Source organism: Lagopus muta, chromosome 13 (genome assembly GCF_023343835.1).
Source record: "Lagopus muta isolate bLagMut1 chromosome 13, bLagMut1 primary, whole genome shotgun sequence".
Classification (NCBI taxonomy): Eukaryota; Metazoa; Chordata; class Aves; order Galliformes; family Phasianidae; genus Lagopus; species Lagopus muta.
Genome location: NC_064445.1, coordinates 16,779,555 through 16,796,547, shown reverse-complemented (window position 1 = coordinate 16,796,547; position 16,993 = coordinate 16,779,555). Strand labels below are relative to the sequence as shown.

At 40.9% G+C, this 16,993-nt stretch overlaps 1 protein-coding gene across 9 annotated transcripts in view; it reads right to left on the bottom strand.

Moving 5' to 3' along the window:
* The window catches only part of IL1RAPL2 (interleukin 1 receptor accessory protein like 2), a 335,478-nt gene that overhangs the window by 132,192 nt on the left and 186,293 nt on the right, over positions 1 to 16,993 (bottom strand). For all 9 annotated transcript variants that reach the window (XM_048959238.1, XM_048959240.1, XM_048959237.1 and 6 more), the window contains one exon: positions 14,373 to 14,526. In XM_048959238.1, the coding sequence (XP_048815195.1) occupies positions 14,373 to 14,526 (154 nt within the window). The remainder of the gene's footprint in view (positions 1 to 14,372; positions 14,527 to 16,993) is intronic.

Below are 16,993 nucleotides of genomic sequence, written 5' to 3'. Positions count from 1 at the left end.
CTTCAGGAAGGAAATGGGCTTAACGTGGAATGGATGTACGTATCTGGTTTGGTTTGGTTGTGCAGAGGGACAGAGTTAAGAAGGAAGGAGGGTGGGAGTAGATACACAGTACACAGCAGTACACTGCAGATCTGGGCTTGAGTATTTTCTTCCATGTTTCTCTTGAATTTTCACTGTATGTCAAAGTAAACAGCCCCAATTATACTCAACTGGATTGACACATACAGAGCTCGAGGCTGAGGAGAAGAATGTTTCAATAAGCTGTTGAGTTACTGCAGGCACGAGGACATGGAGTTTTAGTCTCGCTTCATCCTCCCCCTGACATCTTAAAATGTTGAGCTACTGCCTGCACTGTTGCCTTGTTTCCCACCCAGTCTGCAAGTGAGCAAGGAAAAGGTACCTGTTTACTGCACAGAATCGTGGACTTTACAATGACAAATACGTAACCACATAGTTGCAGTAAAGGCACAATTACCAGGTCAGGAACTGTAACGCAATCGATTTAATTCTCAGTTGGAAGATGTGAGGCTGCTGGTCGGGACAAATTGGTACGTCAGGGTGCTGCTGGATGGGGTTTATCATGGGGCACAGCAAGCTCCTCGTCCAACGATGGCTGCATGATGCTATCAGGCAGCGCCGGCACTGCAGGGAGCTTTGCACACACTGGGACAAGTTATAAATTCCTGTCGCCTTCAGCTGAAACCCACGTGTCAGCAGCACAGCCAGCGAGGAGCACCTCATCTAGATGTAAGAAGCACTTTTCTTACCCCAAAGAAAAGCTGGTGCAGCAATGCAATATTTAAACTCTACAAAGTCCTTATTAAATGTGACAGCAACAGCTGTAGCAGCTAGAGCACTGGCAGAATAGGGGAAAGAAATTAAAGCCCTTCTGAGGGCTAGAAAAAGAAAAGACGTACAATTTTACGTGTCGAAACAAGGTCTGGGCTGATGGGAAATAGAGGCACGGGGACAGGCAGCCAGAGATCTCAGGTGCTGAGAGCTATTTGCCCCACAACACGGAATCACCTTTAATTCTTTCCAGTGAATATCTTTTACATTAAACTAATGTATAGAATTTCCACTACTTATTCTTAGAGCTTGTTAGGACAGATGAAGCTCTCCCCACATTATGAAATGTAGCTGAAACATCCCTTGAAATGCACAGTGCCAGTAGTGATGCCAGAGCACTGAGTAGTTATGAAGAGAGTTATTCATGTTTTCCAGGAAGAGAAAAAGCAGAAATCAGAAATAAAACTCAAGAAAAGTATTTTCCCTATATGCAGAACTACACCGCATGTACATTTTAGACAAGCCCAGCTTCTGTGACTAGTTTTCCAAATGAATGCACTGGCCATTGCCCTTTAGAGAATGGTTGGAAATATTTCCATGTTTTACCATGCTCCTTCAGCCATGTGGGCACAACCTACAGAAACTTGGTTTGCCCCATATGGAAAGCCTCTAACATAAAAAAACCAAATTTCTCTTTGGTAAATATCTTTCAAATAAACAGTCCCAAGTGAATTAACTTCAATTGACTATGAAAACCTTTTTTCCTTTTTTTTCCTTTCCTCTGCGTAGGTCTTGTGAAACTTGACAAAGATGAGGACATAACAGGTATTTCATTGCTGGAGGTCTACTGAGACAGCACTACCATGTCTCTATGCTGATCACTATGCTGCCTTTCCTTCCCAGCAGCAGACTTGGATCACTGTGTTTCAACTGAGTTCCAACTCTGTCCAAAGCATCCAGTGCAGCTTTTCTGTCAATTGATGGAAAAAACATTTAGCTAGGAAAACTGACTCTCTCCCTCTAGAAAGCACCACCAAAAAGACACATTTTATTCCAGAACGAACTTTTTTCTATAGAAGGAAAGAAGTGTTTGGTAAGATGGGAAAACACTAAAATTCCTCTTTGATAGAACAATTTTTTTCAGATAAGTCCCTTTCTTAATGAACATCATGCTTTGGTCAGGTTTTTCACCAGTTTTAGAAAACTCAACTAAGTACCAACCACGGGTATTCTTCTACAACAAGCAGTGTTGTACCTCCACAGCCCTTTCCTCTTGTACTATCAATGCCGTGCTAAAAGAGTATTGATTAAGCTCTTCTCATTCCTATTTTATTTACAAATTAAGTTGTCTGTTTGGAATACCCAGTGTCCCAAAAGAAGTGCAACTGAAATGACGTCCCTAAATCAGACCACTCCACTGCACCCAGTCACATGGACGTACACACATTCAGACTACAATACTCTCCTTAAAACACGTTCCCTAAATACAGCTGCTGAGGGCACTTGGAGGTGACAGAGCTGTCAGAGCCTTGGCAGGATCATACCTCCCTTGTTCCAGATGCACCTCTTTCCAATTTAGAAGAAAAAGAAGCATGTCAGTGTATTCCAGAGAAGTCATAAGGGCATATGTAGCTTATGGCAATTTGGTACCTTCCCTGTCACAAACTATAGCTGGCGTGGCCCAGGATGGGCAACTCAATTATCCACAACTGGATTGCTGATGTGGTGTGTTCTCTACAAAGCTGAATATCCACCTGGTGTTCGGATTTAGTCTGCCCTGATATAACAAGAGGCTTTTTATTATCTCAAGCCATCAAGAAATTATCTTAGATCAATTCCTGGCAGATGTGTACCTGCTATACAAGAGAGCAGGCACTAGCCAAGATAAAATAAAATCTGAGACCATACAATGCTTACCTGGTAGAACCAGTCCTTCTGGTCCAGAGCTAGGCTGCACCAGAACAAAAACAGAGAGGATAAGAACAACTTTACAACTGTGTTGTTCATTAATTTTACTGTTTAATTAATTTGATTTGCCATTCTGCACATGATCTTTCCTGGGTGTTTTCAGAACACTTCAGCCCACAGGGCTTGTCATAAACAATACCTCTGAGAGCTTTTCATTTTAAGCTGAAGAAGATGAAAAGTTAAATCACTTACTGTTCCCTTCCCATTGGTTGCAAATTGATTTTATTTACTGAAACATGCTTGCATTGCAAAAACCACTCCACACATATAGTAAATAAGTCAGCAGATGAACGTCGAGTGTAACCAGTAGCAAGATCCTTTGAAATAAACTGCAGCTATAAACACCTAAACACAAATTTAGCTGAACACTTCATTTTTCTCCTGCTTACAAGAGGTCAATCAATACCACCAAAGACAAAAAGTAACTTGGTTGGCGCTGATAAAAATTAAGAATAAGTATTTCATCCTATACCACTGTATTAAAGGCAGCTGGGGTACTTAACGCATCAAACGTATTTTGGTCTGTCCTTTCAACTTTAAAATTGCAGGCAAAGAACAAACATCACTGAGTTATTAGCTTCAGTCTTCAGGCGAGCATCATAAGAGTAACATCAGAGCCTGCAGCAGTACCACAATTGTCAGATCTCATAAGCTAAACATGGTCTGGCCAACAGACATGGAATAGAAAACCTCTGAAAATCACTTAAGTGAAGCAAAAAATGCTGCTGACAATTCAGTAGTGGGCACTCTTCCTTCCACAGAAGAACTTCTCATCTCAGACATTCATCCACAACTGCTACGCAGCATAAACCAGCTTTGAAAGGCACCAACATTGTGCACAGAAAACACAACCCTCATCTCCAGCTGCAGTTACTGCAGTTCACCTATTAGAATTCCTCCAGCCATTTCAAAGGAGCTACCAGTCTGCTTTCTGTGCTCACACTTCACTTAGGAGACAAAGCATTACTCCAGATTTGCAGTTTCTCTGGGAGGATGGGAGGGCAGCATTTCTAGTGGGTAAAGCAATCTGCTCGCTCATGTGTATCTATTTTACCATTAGCAAAATGTTTTCAGGGCAGTGCTGCTCTGTGCCCGTGCATCTATCTGCCTGTTTATTATTGATAAAGAAGAATGGGCATCCAGTCTACATTTTTTGTGATGAAGGAAGCCTCCTTTATATGGGAAATGAAAATGAACAAGTTTACCTCAGTGGTTGTACTTTACCTCACTGTTGTGGGCAAAAGCCCCGCAATCCTGTCATTTACACTCAATCACCTCCACTAGTCTACGCAATAAAAGGCAGTTCTTAATGGTGGAGCTCCTACCTGACATTTAGTATACAGTTTGTGATTCAGCAAGCTACAGCTGCTGTGCACAACAGAGCAGGGGATAAATGAGCAATCCATAACAAGTGTGGAAGCCTTGGCTGTCCTCATCAGTAAATCTGAAATACCAAATAACCAATACTACAAATTGCTGATTTAAGGCTGAAAACACTAGGCAATGTTCAAGAACATGCTAGAGAACTGGGGGGCATCACAGGTCAATAAAATCTAATGCTATTTGCCATTCTAATTACTTTGCATGTTCACGAGCTAGGAAAGCAGTTTGTGAAGCTGTAGGGAAAGCACCAAGAGTACTGACACTATATATAATTCATAGGCTGCAGCATATTGCTACATTTCTCATTGCCCTCAGAACTTGCACTTTCTCCAGGAAATATGGAGATACTTAATACTTAATGTTTATCTTCCAAAGTCATTTTTCAGGAGCCCAGTATTAACAGGTCACTCTGGTGGATGGGAAAGCCATCAATCTGGATCATGTGAGGGACTGAAAATGAAGGAGTTTTACCCTTGCGGATATATGGCATTGTCACTTCATCAGTGACACAGTTGATACAGCTTGCACAGATGGGTTTGTGCATCTTCAGACACTGCCCAGATCCCCAGTTAGCTGACTCCAATGAGGCACTCTTGAAACCAGCACTTGGGTCAATTTATCAGGACCTTGTTGGGTGTCAGGTGAAAAGGAGATGTTAAAAGACAGAACATGACTGTGCTTGTCACTTCTTCCATGTGAACAGACACCCACACCATATTGGTACCTCGCTCTCACTTGAATTTGCCCACTGACTCTTTGAAGACAGAAATCCCTGCAGATTTATATGGGAGGTACTGCGTGGTAAAACATGTGCTCTGAAAGAGGCAGAAAAACGGCTCAATTTTCCAAATGTGGCCAAAAGAAAATGTCCATATTTCTCTTTCTGGATCACAATCTATTTTCCTGAGGTTGTTAGGAAAAATGAAAGTCACTACAGAAATCGCTGGAGGGCTTTGACCACAGAAACGTGCTTAGATGTCCACAGCTGTTAATGGGATGCTGCTAACAACTCAGAATCAGAGCTTTAAGATAAATACTGTAAGAAACACAAATTAATATTTGCAAAACAAGGATCTTGATAAATACTAATACAAATCACATAAAATATATCAAGAGAGAACTATTTTTTGGCACTTCCTACATGTTGCTTTAAATAGACTGTTATTTCTTCAATGTTTTGAAGAACTCAGCTGTGAAATTCACTTCCTGGTCTTTCAGTACAGCGTTTGTCAGCACTTAACCCATTTCTGACAAGGTTCCTGCCAGGAAAAAAAAAAAAGGATTCCTTTAGACAATCAAAATAATGTAAGATTTAATGAATCATTTTTATGAAAACTTAGCAAGGAAATGCTGAGAACAGCATCTCCCACTAACAGACTTTTAAAGTCTGGAACTCTCAGCAGAAACTCAACTTGGGTGGGTTTTTCTCTGTTCTTCACATTTAATAACAAAGTGATTCCCTGACTGTGTCAAGATACTGCAAACAGGGAGGAGGGATGAAGTCTTGCTATGGATATGTGTAAGCCACAGCTGCAAGAAGATGTCACTTCAGATGTGACACATGTTATGCATTTTAAGATGTCAACATTAGAAGCAAACAGAGAGGATTTTCTGTTCCAATATGCGGCATCTCTCCCAGAAGTGCAGAACTTCTGCAATATAACTTGTTCACTTTCAGATCTCTTCTCAAAATTAAAAGAAGGTACCTTGGCTGTCAGCAACCCTGCTCACAGCAGGGCGTTAGAACTAAAAGATCTCTGAGGTCCATTCCAACCCAGGCCATTCTATGATTCTATGATTCTGTGATTCTATGAGCCTTTTCACAGAACTACAGCTACAAGCAAGATGCTTTTCTCTTCCCTTTTTGCTCCTGTAAATACTGCCCTCCCCAGCAATAGTTTATTCTTGATATTTTTTCCCTTTATTCTCTATTTTGAACTAAAATATTATTAAAAGTCCTGAAACAAAATAACATTAAAATTCGTTTTGAAGAAAGATAGAAGGCCTTGCAGCCTTTACCACTCTAAGCACAGTCCACTGGCCCACTGCATGATTTAACACTATGAACTTAAAAGACAATAGGAACAACTGTGATTATCTCAATAGCTTCTTATCCGCTGCAACTGCTTAAGCCATGTTTGATGAATATCTGAAAATGCCTAATTTATTTTGAGCTAACCAATTTTGGTTGTTTAATCACAATATCTTAGCTTGTGACACTTTGGAGATGGTAGCTGAAGCCCACTGCAGAGTGCAGGCAGACCTCAGGAACCCACAGGAAGTCCCCTCCTCCCCACAGCCCCTGCAGCCTGAGATGCCAAGGAAACAGGGTGCAAACATCCATCCCCCACTTACTGTGGGCACCTTCTGTGCAGTCATTTGCTGTCCATATTACGGAGTAAGGGAGGGAGTTAGGGCATAAAAATAAAAATACCTTGTTAAGTACAAAATTGGGTTCTTACATAAAAAGGGACAATGGTCAGATTGCACTCGAGCAGCTCCCTGTGAATTTCTGAAGGGCAGAAGCTGGGCAAGTTGGGCCTTCATCTGGAAGCAGAACATTTCGTGCCAAGAAAGAACTCCAGATGGAGACTCGTGTGGGACACAACGGACACAGGAGCCTTTGGCTAAGAGCAGAGAGGGCTGCCAGGTACCAAGAGTGCACTGAACATTGTTCATAGAGGGGAAGAAAGGGTAAAGCTGTCAAGTCAGAAGACAAGGGAAAGAAGGAAAGGCACGCTGCTGGGTCCAACAGCTGCAGAACCCTCAACACCATTTTAGATGTCTTACAGGGTTCTGGAGAACCTTCAGCGAGGGAGGTATTTTAACTGGAGATCTGGAGCTGAAAAAGCAGCTCTCTGGAAGGAGCAGCTGTTTCCAGGACAAGGCAAACAGCTTCAAACGCAGTGTTGCATCCCAGTCAGCACTGGCCATGTGAGTATGGGAGCAAACTCCAAGGCCAGGATAATTCCCACCATACATGTCACCACACTTTGCTTTGAAGAGCTTTCACTCCATCAGGTAAATTCACAGGCTCGCTGAAGGCTCTCCTTGAAAAATTTTCTACTTTGAGACAACTGGTATTCTGATCTATGTTTGAAAAGATCAAGACAAGAGAGAGGTGCCAGCATCTCTCAGCAGTACCAGTGCCCCAAAACAGCCATGAAAACAGCTCTGCACTCCAAGCATCTCCTGGATCCCAGGGACTAGGTGAGATGCGCAGTGCTGTTAGTAACTAGAACCTGCATTTGGTGAAAATCCTGTCATTTCAAGAGAGATTCCCTGTGAGTTATTAATTCCAAACATTTTCTGGACAGGAACTATCAAAATATTTAACTTCAGGAATGAAATCCCTGAAATCCCTGCAGGCATTCAAGGCCAGGCTGGATGTGGCTGTGGGCAGCCTGGTCTGCTGGTTGGTGACCCTGCACAGAACAGGGGGTTTAAACTACGTGATCATTGTGGTCCTTTTCAACCCAGGCCATTCTGTGATTCTATGATTCTACAAAGGTCTCCAGTAATATACAATACCAGCTGTATGTATTACTAAAAATTACATACACAAATAAAAAGCCACGTGACAAAACAACATTAAAAGTATAAAATCTTGCAAGATTTGTTATTTAAGTTATTAAAGAGAAATAGATGTTATTTCCATGCAGGGCTGTATTTAGCACACTAACATCTTATTCAACTGATGACAAAATGGTGTTAAAAACTGTTATTTCATCCCACGCCCAGAAAAAAGGCTCTGGAGCACAGACCACGAAGTGACAAGAGGAAGGTGATGGTGCATCCCCCTCCTGCAGGAGCTGGAGGCTCTGCGCTCCCTGCACAGCGCGGTGCCAGGCAGAGATGTCAGAGTTTCTTTGGATCCCAAAAGCAGTACAAATGTATTACCTGGCTCTGTTGAAAAGCTCCTTCCGAGTTAACTTAGAAATCCCTGCAGACCAGAGCTTTGTGCAACAGGCCCATCCTTAGTACTGTTCCTTTTCTTCAAGAAACTCTGCTGAATATGTTCAGTTTATGCACTTTTACTCCTTAGCTACCTACTTTTTTAACCTGTGTCTTATGTTGCCCCTGCTTTTATGTATATTCAGTTCCCACCTGCACAACGATATTCAGAGCTCAGTGACCTTTTAGAGCTAAACTGGGTGGTTTTTTTTCGGCTAAGTAACTACTTAAGCAACACCGAGGCATTTCATAATTCATGGCAGATTTGCTGAACTGCTTGTGATAAAAGAGAATGCTACTGGAATAGAATCATAATGACATGGTTTTTTAAGCAAATAATAATACTCACATTTTACATCACAAAAGTAAATCCCTTAATAAAGGTGGAACTCCAAAAATGATATTTCAGTTCAAACAAACTTTTAACTTACTTTATTATTATTTTCTTCCTACGCCTTCTCCGCAAACCAACAGCAGCCAAAAATGTTGTCAACCAACACATCATTTCTGTGATTACGTTGATTATATACAATAGTTTCTCTGCTGTGAAGTGTTAAGGCTTAGGGTGCACACACAGATTGCCACAGGTTTAAGTTTGCCACTGATCAGCACCCATTGGTTCCTGTCAATGTGCCATTATCTTCTGCCACAAAGGCTGTGAAATAGCCCAGTTCACACAGGGCTGAAAACGCACAGGAGGAACTAGCACAGAACACTGGATGTACTTTTTGGGTACCATCATTTTCTCTGGTAGCTTCTCTCTGCCCATGGTGCAGATGGAGAGTATAACCAATTGCTGGCATCCTTATATCCAGTTCACCCCTTTCTTTAACCATAGAAAATCACCATCAATAGCTCGTGCTGAATGGTCCCAAACACACTAAAAAATCTAGCAACAGCAGCAGGCAAAATTTGAAAATTGGGCAGTGCAATGAGATTGGAAAGAATTTAATTGAAAAACTATGAGCAAAGAGCGAACTCAGGCAGAATCATTCAATTCATGAAGCCAGGTGGAATAATTTGTCATTTAGGACAGTCAAAACAAATATTGCCGTATAAATGACTTTTAGCATTTTTAGAACAGCCAGACATTTTAGTAGTTTGTAAGAAGAAAATGATGGAGATGAAGATAGAGTAGGGCTCAAAAGCAACTCAGAGGTCTGCTGGACAGAATGGTTCAGTAATTCCTGCACGTCAGGCCAATCCATCACTGGCACTTTGTGAAATTGTGCAGACAGCCACCTTCTGCTGTCAAGCAAGACTTCACAAATCATATCAAGGCAAACTCTTCCACCAATACAGTTGTCCATGGAAAAGCATGGCTCTGCCAGACAGCCTCACCTGCCAGGGGGGTTCTGGGTTGTCCAAGGAACTGGGGCTGGCTCTTTGCTCACGAGGACCAGCCTTTCCCTGGCCTCCTGCTTGCATCCACTTACATCTCTTATAGGCCCGTCTCCTCACAGACTAGTGTTCCAAAACACAAAAAGGCGCTGAAGCAACAGGCAAACATAACAGGTGTATTTCCCAAAAGCTATCAGAACATTCTTATCTGTCAGACAGAAGGGGCTGGCTGGCCCAGAGAAGGCAGGAGGTTGCTAAATTGCCTTTCAAACACAACATGACTTCTTCAGGTTTTCAGTAGCAGTATTAATAACAGTAAAATAATTTAATTGTTCCTTAATAAATGCTGGCATTTGGAAATACTAACAGGTGTTAAGATAATGTATCCAATATTATCAACTATCTGGAGCTTCATTAAAAAAATTAGAAGTTTTGGTATTATTATCTTCATATCACTATGCTTTTGTTTTTGTGTGTGTTTGGTTTTTTTTCTTCCCAATTTGGACATGCTCTAATTTACTCTCTCAGTAGAGACAGACATTTTATTCACTTCTCAGGTTCTGATAGCCCTGGGTCACAGGTGCTAAACTCACAACAGAAATACCAAAAAGTAAAGTGAAGAAGTATATATATATATATATTTAAACAGACTGAAGTTACATGTTACTTACTAAGCGATAGTGCTGTTGTCATGTTTATTCAGAGAAAAAGGCTGACAAGACTTGTTTCACATCTGTCTGCACAGTACAGCAAAACCATGAATAACGAGCGATGAAAAAGCTGTTTTGTTGACAATCTATTATTCCTAAATGCACCCAAACAGCAAGATGCAGCCATTGCTTGTTAGCACTGTATTGGAGCTCAAGATTTTCTCTCCATAAATACTTTGTCTCTAAATATTTTTCAGATGTATTTTAGGCTGCAAGCCTTTTCTTTGCAACCCCAAAGGACGCTATCATTGTCTCCCATACCTCAAACCATCAAACCCACACAAGAACACTGGTAGCTATGCCCAGTACTCCATTCTATAAATGACATTTTCCTTTTTTGATTTATGCTCCTTTTTCTCTACTATTACAACTCTCCATCCTTTCTCTTCTCTTTCTAAATAGCCAGACATTATGTTGTTGGGTTTCAGTTTTCATCTACAAGACCAGTGAGCTTTTTCTCCTGAACTGTGTCACAGTTTTCTTACCAACCAAGAGTAAGAACTCTAACTGAGCCACTGAGATCTTCCATTTCGGCCTGTAAAAACAAAAAGGCAACACTGGAGCTGAGGAAAATAGTTCCCAAGGATTGGCACACGCTGTCCTTGCAGCTCCCTCCCTGACAGCCACTCCAACAGCTCCCTCACTTTGGTACAGGAAGGTAAGGCAGCACCTTTTCATAACTCCGATGTCTTCCCTGGAAGCTTGCTTAAATAACGGTTGAATCACAGAGGTGTAGAGGTTTGCTTCTAATTCAAAGCATCACCTGGCAGACTCTATTTAACATAAATGCTTAAGCAACATAGCATGAATACCAAATAAACAGTCATTCTTTGCTCAGGCCAACTTTACAGGGCCAGCAGGAGCCCTTGCTGATGGTTACTGGGAGACTTCAGCAAACAGAAGACGTGTCCATTCTCCTGCAGAACACAGCAACCAAAGTCTGCCTGAAAGTGAGCAGCAACTGTTTTCCAAAGACTAGCAGGTCCTATCTGTTGCATAAAGAGCCTTGAATCTTTATATGACCTATGAATTATTTTCTGGATCTTTTAGTTTCATTAGATGCAACCTTCAACCAGTTCCAACAGCTGAACATAGTATACATACCCTATACAAGTTTTGCTATTTCTTCCTATGTTTTTCCCTTTGGACACTGAAAGATACTCTCCTGAAGAGTACAAACATGGCAGCTCTGGCAACACAAGGAAAAGAACGCATGAGATCATCTTCTATCACTTGTCTACACATACTTCCCACAAAAGCAGACACTTGCAACACGCTTGCAGGCAGAGAGGACTGACGTTATATATATCTCCATTAACTTAACTTTCTTATTTCAAGTAGTGTATGTTTTAGAGAACACCTGAAAAGCCACAGGGAAATGAACCCAAGCTCCTCTCTATACATGGCAGAACTGCTCCCTTGCTTGAGAGAGTTGCAGGGTTGCCTGTTTCACTGTCAGAATTACTCTTCAATAACAATTTTAGGTTACCATGGCTGCTGGCAATGGCTAACAGCATCTTGCTGTTCAAAATCCATACTGTTAGTGAAACTCAGGCAGCTGTGCTTTTACAAATGCCAATTCGGGCATGTTAATAATTAACTGCAATAGAAAAAGCATTAGAAAGTCCCTGAAGAGGAAAGAGCCTCTGAAATTAGCAGGCAAGACCCTTTTCTCCACATCTGCATTGCGAACTAGCAGAGATAATTCTACCAGGGCTTTGCTGGTAAGCCTTCAGCAGTATTTATGAACAGTGATTTACACAGAGCAGCAGGTTCAGCAGCCTGAGCTCTGGTTCCACCCCAGCTCCTCCAGGTACAGCCATGTATTTTGATGAGAACTCAGTTTTCAAACGGGCAAATAATGGGGCCCAGTGCACCATTGATTCCAGTACAAGACAGACATGGACATAATGGAACAAGTTCAGTGAAGGACTGCAAACATGATTAAGGAACTGGAGCATCTATCATACAAGAAGAGGCTGAAAGATGTGAGGTGGGTACACCTGCAAGAGAGAAGGCTCGGGGAAAACTGATCCATGAGCAGAAACACCTGTGGGAAGGTGCAGAGAAGGTGGAAGCAGACTCCGTCCAACCATCTCAGAGATGCCTGGTGAAGGAATAAGAAGGAACAGGCAACAAGCTGCTATATGATAAATTCTGTTTAAACGTAAGAAAAATCTTTAGCCATATTGTTCAAACAAGTCCCTGGTCATGCCATGCACCTGCTCTCAGCCTGTGATCTCCCTGCCTCAGGACCCTCCAGCTGACCTGACCAGCACCACTCCAGTGACCCTCTGCAGTTTGCTTTCACACCCTGTTCCCCCGGTAAGATAAAACCACCTGCATAAAGCATTCACAGACCAGAAACAAGATAAAGAAACTTTACAAAGCACCAAGCTTTATGATAACATGCTCACACAGTCCTGTGTGTTACATCTAGCTCTTATCAGTATATACAGATCATCACTTACATAAACTTCCTAGCCTATTCCACATACAATGAGAGATTCAACTGGCAAACACACAACATGAACCATGTCTCCCAAACACTTAAATCAGGAAGAAGTGTTTGGTTAAAAATTGCCTATCTTTTCTAAACATAGAGATGATTTCTACTCTGCTGCTGTGGTTGTAATGATGAGGACGTAACACATAAACACACGTGCCTTTATGAATGAGGGGAAATTTAATTTAATGTGAATTCCACACCAAATTGCAAGGGAACAATCTCCTGGTTCTCAAGCATCATGCAAAGCAGAGAAAACGTTTGCATATGTCATATTTACAATTTAAATAATCCATATCATAACATCTTCTTAATAGAATGAAAAACTTTAACACATACTACAGTTATTTTAGGACAAAGTCATTAAATTGTGAAGTATTAACATAACACATTGTTCATGTAATGGAGAGAACACATCACTTCTTGCAAGGTCATGATGAGAGGCAGAGCAAGCTGTTATTTAAAGAATATCCATCATCTGGAATTGAATTAGATGCATCTCATTTTCACTTTGTCAAACTTAGTTCATATTCTGGTTGAAGACCAGCACGCTACCTAGGATAGCAGCTATCCACAAGGTAGGTATTATATCTTCATCTGACAGGCCTGGGGTCAGGTAGGTCAAATCAATATTTCAGAGATCTGTCCACAGTCAAAAATGGACAATAAAGAATCACATGATATATGAGTGTGGCATATAGGGAAAATAACTCATTTAAAACAGGGAACAGTGATAAGAAAAGAAAAATGGATTTCATTCAAAATAGAGGGAAGAACTGTATTTCAAGAACACATAAGAAATACCATACTGATTAGTTCAGTTTGATACCAAAGAGTAGATTTCTATTTGTCACTGCTTTATGTAGGACTGCATTTTAAGCTGTATGTCAGACAACAGACAAGAAAACAAAAAAAACCAACCATTTGTTTGTATAGTTGTGTGCAAAAGGTTGGGAAAAAAAACAGTTATTTTCAGATACTTGCAATGTTCCACAGATGCCAAAGACAAATAATAATTATAGATGTCATACTGCACAGCGGCATGGAAAGGAATCAGGAATATACGGATAGGCAATACATTCAATTTTGATACCGCACCAAAAGAAATGGAAATGTCCCATTCCATTAAGTAGACTATTACATGGACTCAGAAACAAAATGCAGGATCCCCCTGATAAGCATGTTCCTTTCCTCCTACAGTCCAGTGTTCCTACTTTCAGCCTAGGAATAGCTTGTGCCACACTCTGCAGTAAAGAAAACCTAGAGGAAAAACTAAAGGAGCTGACCATCATAAATTAAGCCAAAGACAAAAAATATGGAACAATAAATTCATGACTCAAGACATCTCTTTTGGCTGTGTTTAATTCCAGACAAACCTCACCAGAAGTTTCTTCAGATAGCTTCACTTAACCTCTCCTCTATGTTAATATTAAAGATGCAACTGGAATTGGAACTTTCTCCAGCATATGGAGTGAGCTGATGTCTGTCTTTCATCTTATAATTTGAATCTCCAGGTTTTGCACGGAACAAAAAGTAGGAGCAATCTTCTGTGAAGTTCTGTAAGTCTGGACCTAAATTTCCCCTAGTCTGAAACTGCGTGGTTACTGAGATTTGGTTTGGAATTTCTTCTACCAAATATCCACCAACATGTGAATATTGCTTTCATTTATTATAAAACTTTTTCTTTTTTTTTTTAATAGCCACAAAACAAAGGTTCTTACCAGTAACCTTCAGCTCAACCGTTCTTCGTATAAGCTTGCCTTCAAACTTCAGTTCACAGGTATAATTTCCTCCATCTTCCTCCTGGACCTCTTGTATTAGCAGTGTATTTCCCTTCTGAATTACAATGCTTCTCCACATTTTTGGCTTACATTCCTGTGGAATAAAAATTCATTGCTAAAATTACCCAGCTTGTATGACATAGGACTGTGTTGTTTGATCAGATTTTCAGTATTATATACATATGTAAACAACCATCTCAGCATATTTTGCAATTCAAATTTGAATATAATTTCAGAAGGCATAGAGATCTGAAACTGGAATTAATTTGAAGACAGAAATTAAACAGAAATGCTTTTAAAGTTCAGTAATTCCCACTGTATCACATGTGCCATGTTTAATATCTGATGCTCCGAAGCAATGGTTAAGTATCTTCTCATTTCGCGACGAACAACTGCCAACACATTTATTTTAAGATGGACCATTAAAATACATCTCTGTTTGAAGGGAGAATAGGCAACATCTGTTAAGAGTCAGCCTGGAGACAAACTTCATGCAGTCACAGCCTCATTTACCAACAGAAGAAAAAGGAAGAACAGCAGCAGTTTTGTGAGCAAGATAATTCAAGAAACCCGGTTTCCTTCTGGTCCCTGTGTCCCCTCGCTGGTTTCTCTCGCATCTAATGAGGTGTGAGCTCTGATTCAGCCTTTTCCTGTAACTGGGTTCTTTGCAGCATCACCCCCAAGTGCGTCATCTCATGGTGTATATGGTACTGACAGTCTGCAATTTTCACCGACTTTCCCAGCCAGACCTTAGTTTAGGTTCATTGCCATGCATTGTGGTCCTGCTGCAGTATTTGAGTCCTTCTGCAGAGCGTGCAAGACACCCAGCTTTCCCCTTCCTAATATACTATGATCCTTGCAGCCAGATCTGTTCCCATCCACCATCATGGTACTCACGACTGAATACCTCTTGGAATGCTCTGAACCAAATGTATGGGCACAATCTAATCATTTCAAAATGGTACCTTCAGAGTATATGTTTATTCCTTCTTAGTAGCTTTAGCATCGAGAATGTACCACCTGTGAACAAAACCATGCTTTAAAGTTCTCTGAAACACACTGGTTCATTCTGCTGCCCAGAGTACACAAAGCAACACAACTAGGACCCAAGTACCTTTAATGCCATTTATTTCCTCTCTCTCGAGCAGGCAACACAGAACAAGCTCTCAAAGCACAACTAACAACCTTGCAATACCACCAGCAGCAGGCTCTGCACTTCCAGCAGCCTCACAGTCTCAGAGATTCACCCCAACAGCCCACATCTACGTCCCACTTTCTGTTGCAGCGTTGTCAGACACACAGCAAACAAAGCAGAACAAAGCTTTCTTTTAAGGAAACAAACAAGGAAACGCAGTGACGTGCAAATCTACTGTATGACAGAAAAAGATCAAAATGACATAAATATCCTTTTTTTTTTTTTTTTCCTCCTGAGACTCCATATATGCTCCAAATCCTCAATGTCAGACTGTAAGTTAAAGGAGAATAACAGGTTTGAAAAGCGAGACTGTGAGCTTCTGGCCTTGCATCTGGAGGCACCAAGACCTTTATCCTTATCTCTAACAGGTCAAATTCAGTTACAGTATAGTCAAATAAAGAATACCTAAACCATGCAATCCCACTACAGGTCTCAGCTTTCCTGCTATCTAGTGTTCTGCAAAGTCCCTAACATTGCCTTGCATGGGACCTGTAGTTAACAGCACTGAACGGCATGATCTGAACCCGGATCCTGTCTACTGTGCTAAAAATCAGAGCTTATTTTTGTTGCTGCATGACATTGATACGGTTTGAGGTTTATGTGGGAAACAGATCTGAGCAGGAAAATGCCCTCAGACCCCTTCTGATCTACAGCTTTTAGACCCATTTACAAAGCAGAATGGAGCTGCATCAGCCACCTACCTGGAGTGACTGAATCTGAACACTGATGGGCAAAGAACTCTGTTCAACCCTAATTTAGGAGGAATACAATTCCAGGAATACACACAGCACATGTATTTCAAACATGCATCCTTGCAGAGCAGCACTGGAAGGCCCTGTCATAAATATGTTACCAGTTTTATGTTCTGTATCTTTATTTTTAAAAGTACACAGGTGAAGAAACTAAAAAAATGCATTTTTTATTTGCTAGCTGATTTTTTTTTCCTGAAACTGTTCTTACTGTTAAAACCCACTGATTCAATCATGCCTTCATGCACACATCTGTTTAAAAACAACATGCTTATACTGCTTGTCAAAACAGTTCTAATGAGTGTAAGGGAGCAGTGTGTGTATCAGTGGCACTAACTGTGGAAATCTCTCCAAAGAAATATTTCACAGCCAGAAGCGAAGTTCAAACTACTGTTAAAACAAGCCCTGATAGCAAATGTTTTATCATTCCTCACTGGGTGTGTATGTGGAAATCTATTCAAGCATAATTATTTTAAGAACGTATTTAAATTACAGTTAACTCCCTCTAAATTGATGCAATTATTGGCTCAGATTCATTAATCTCTCCATACAGAGAAGGCTTCTGGAAGGCAAGAGAGCCCTGCAAACCATGAGCTGTAGCATTACTGTCTTTGCTG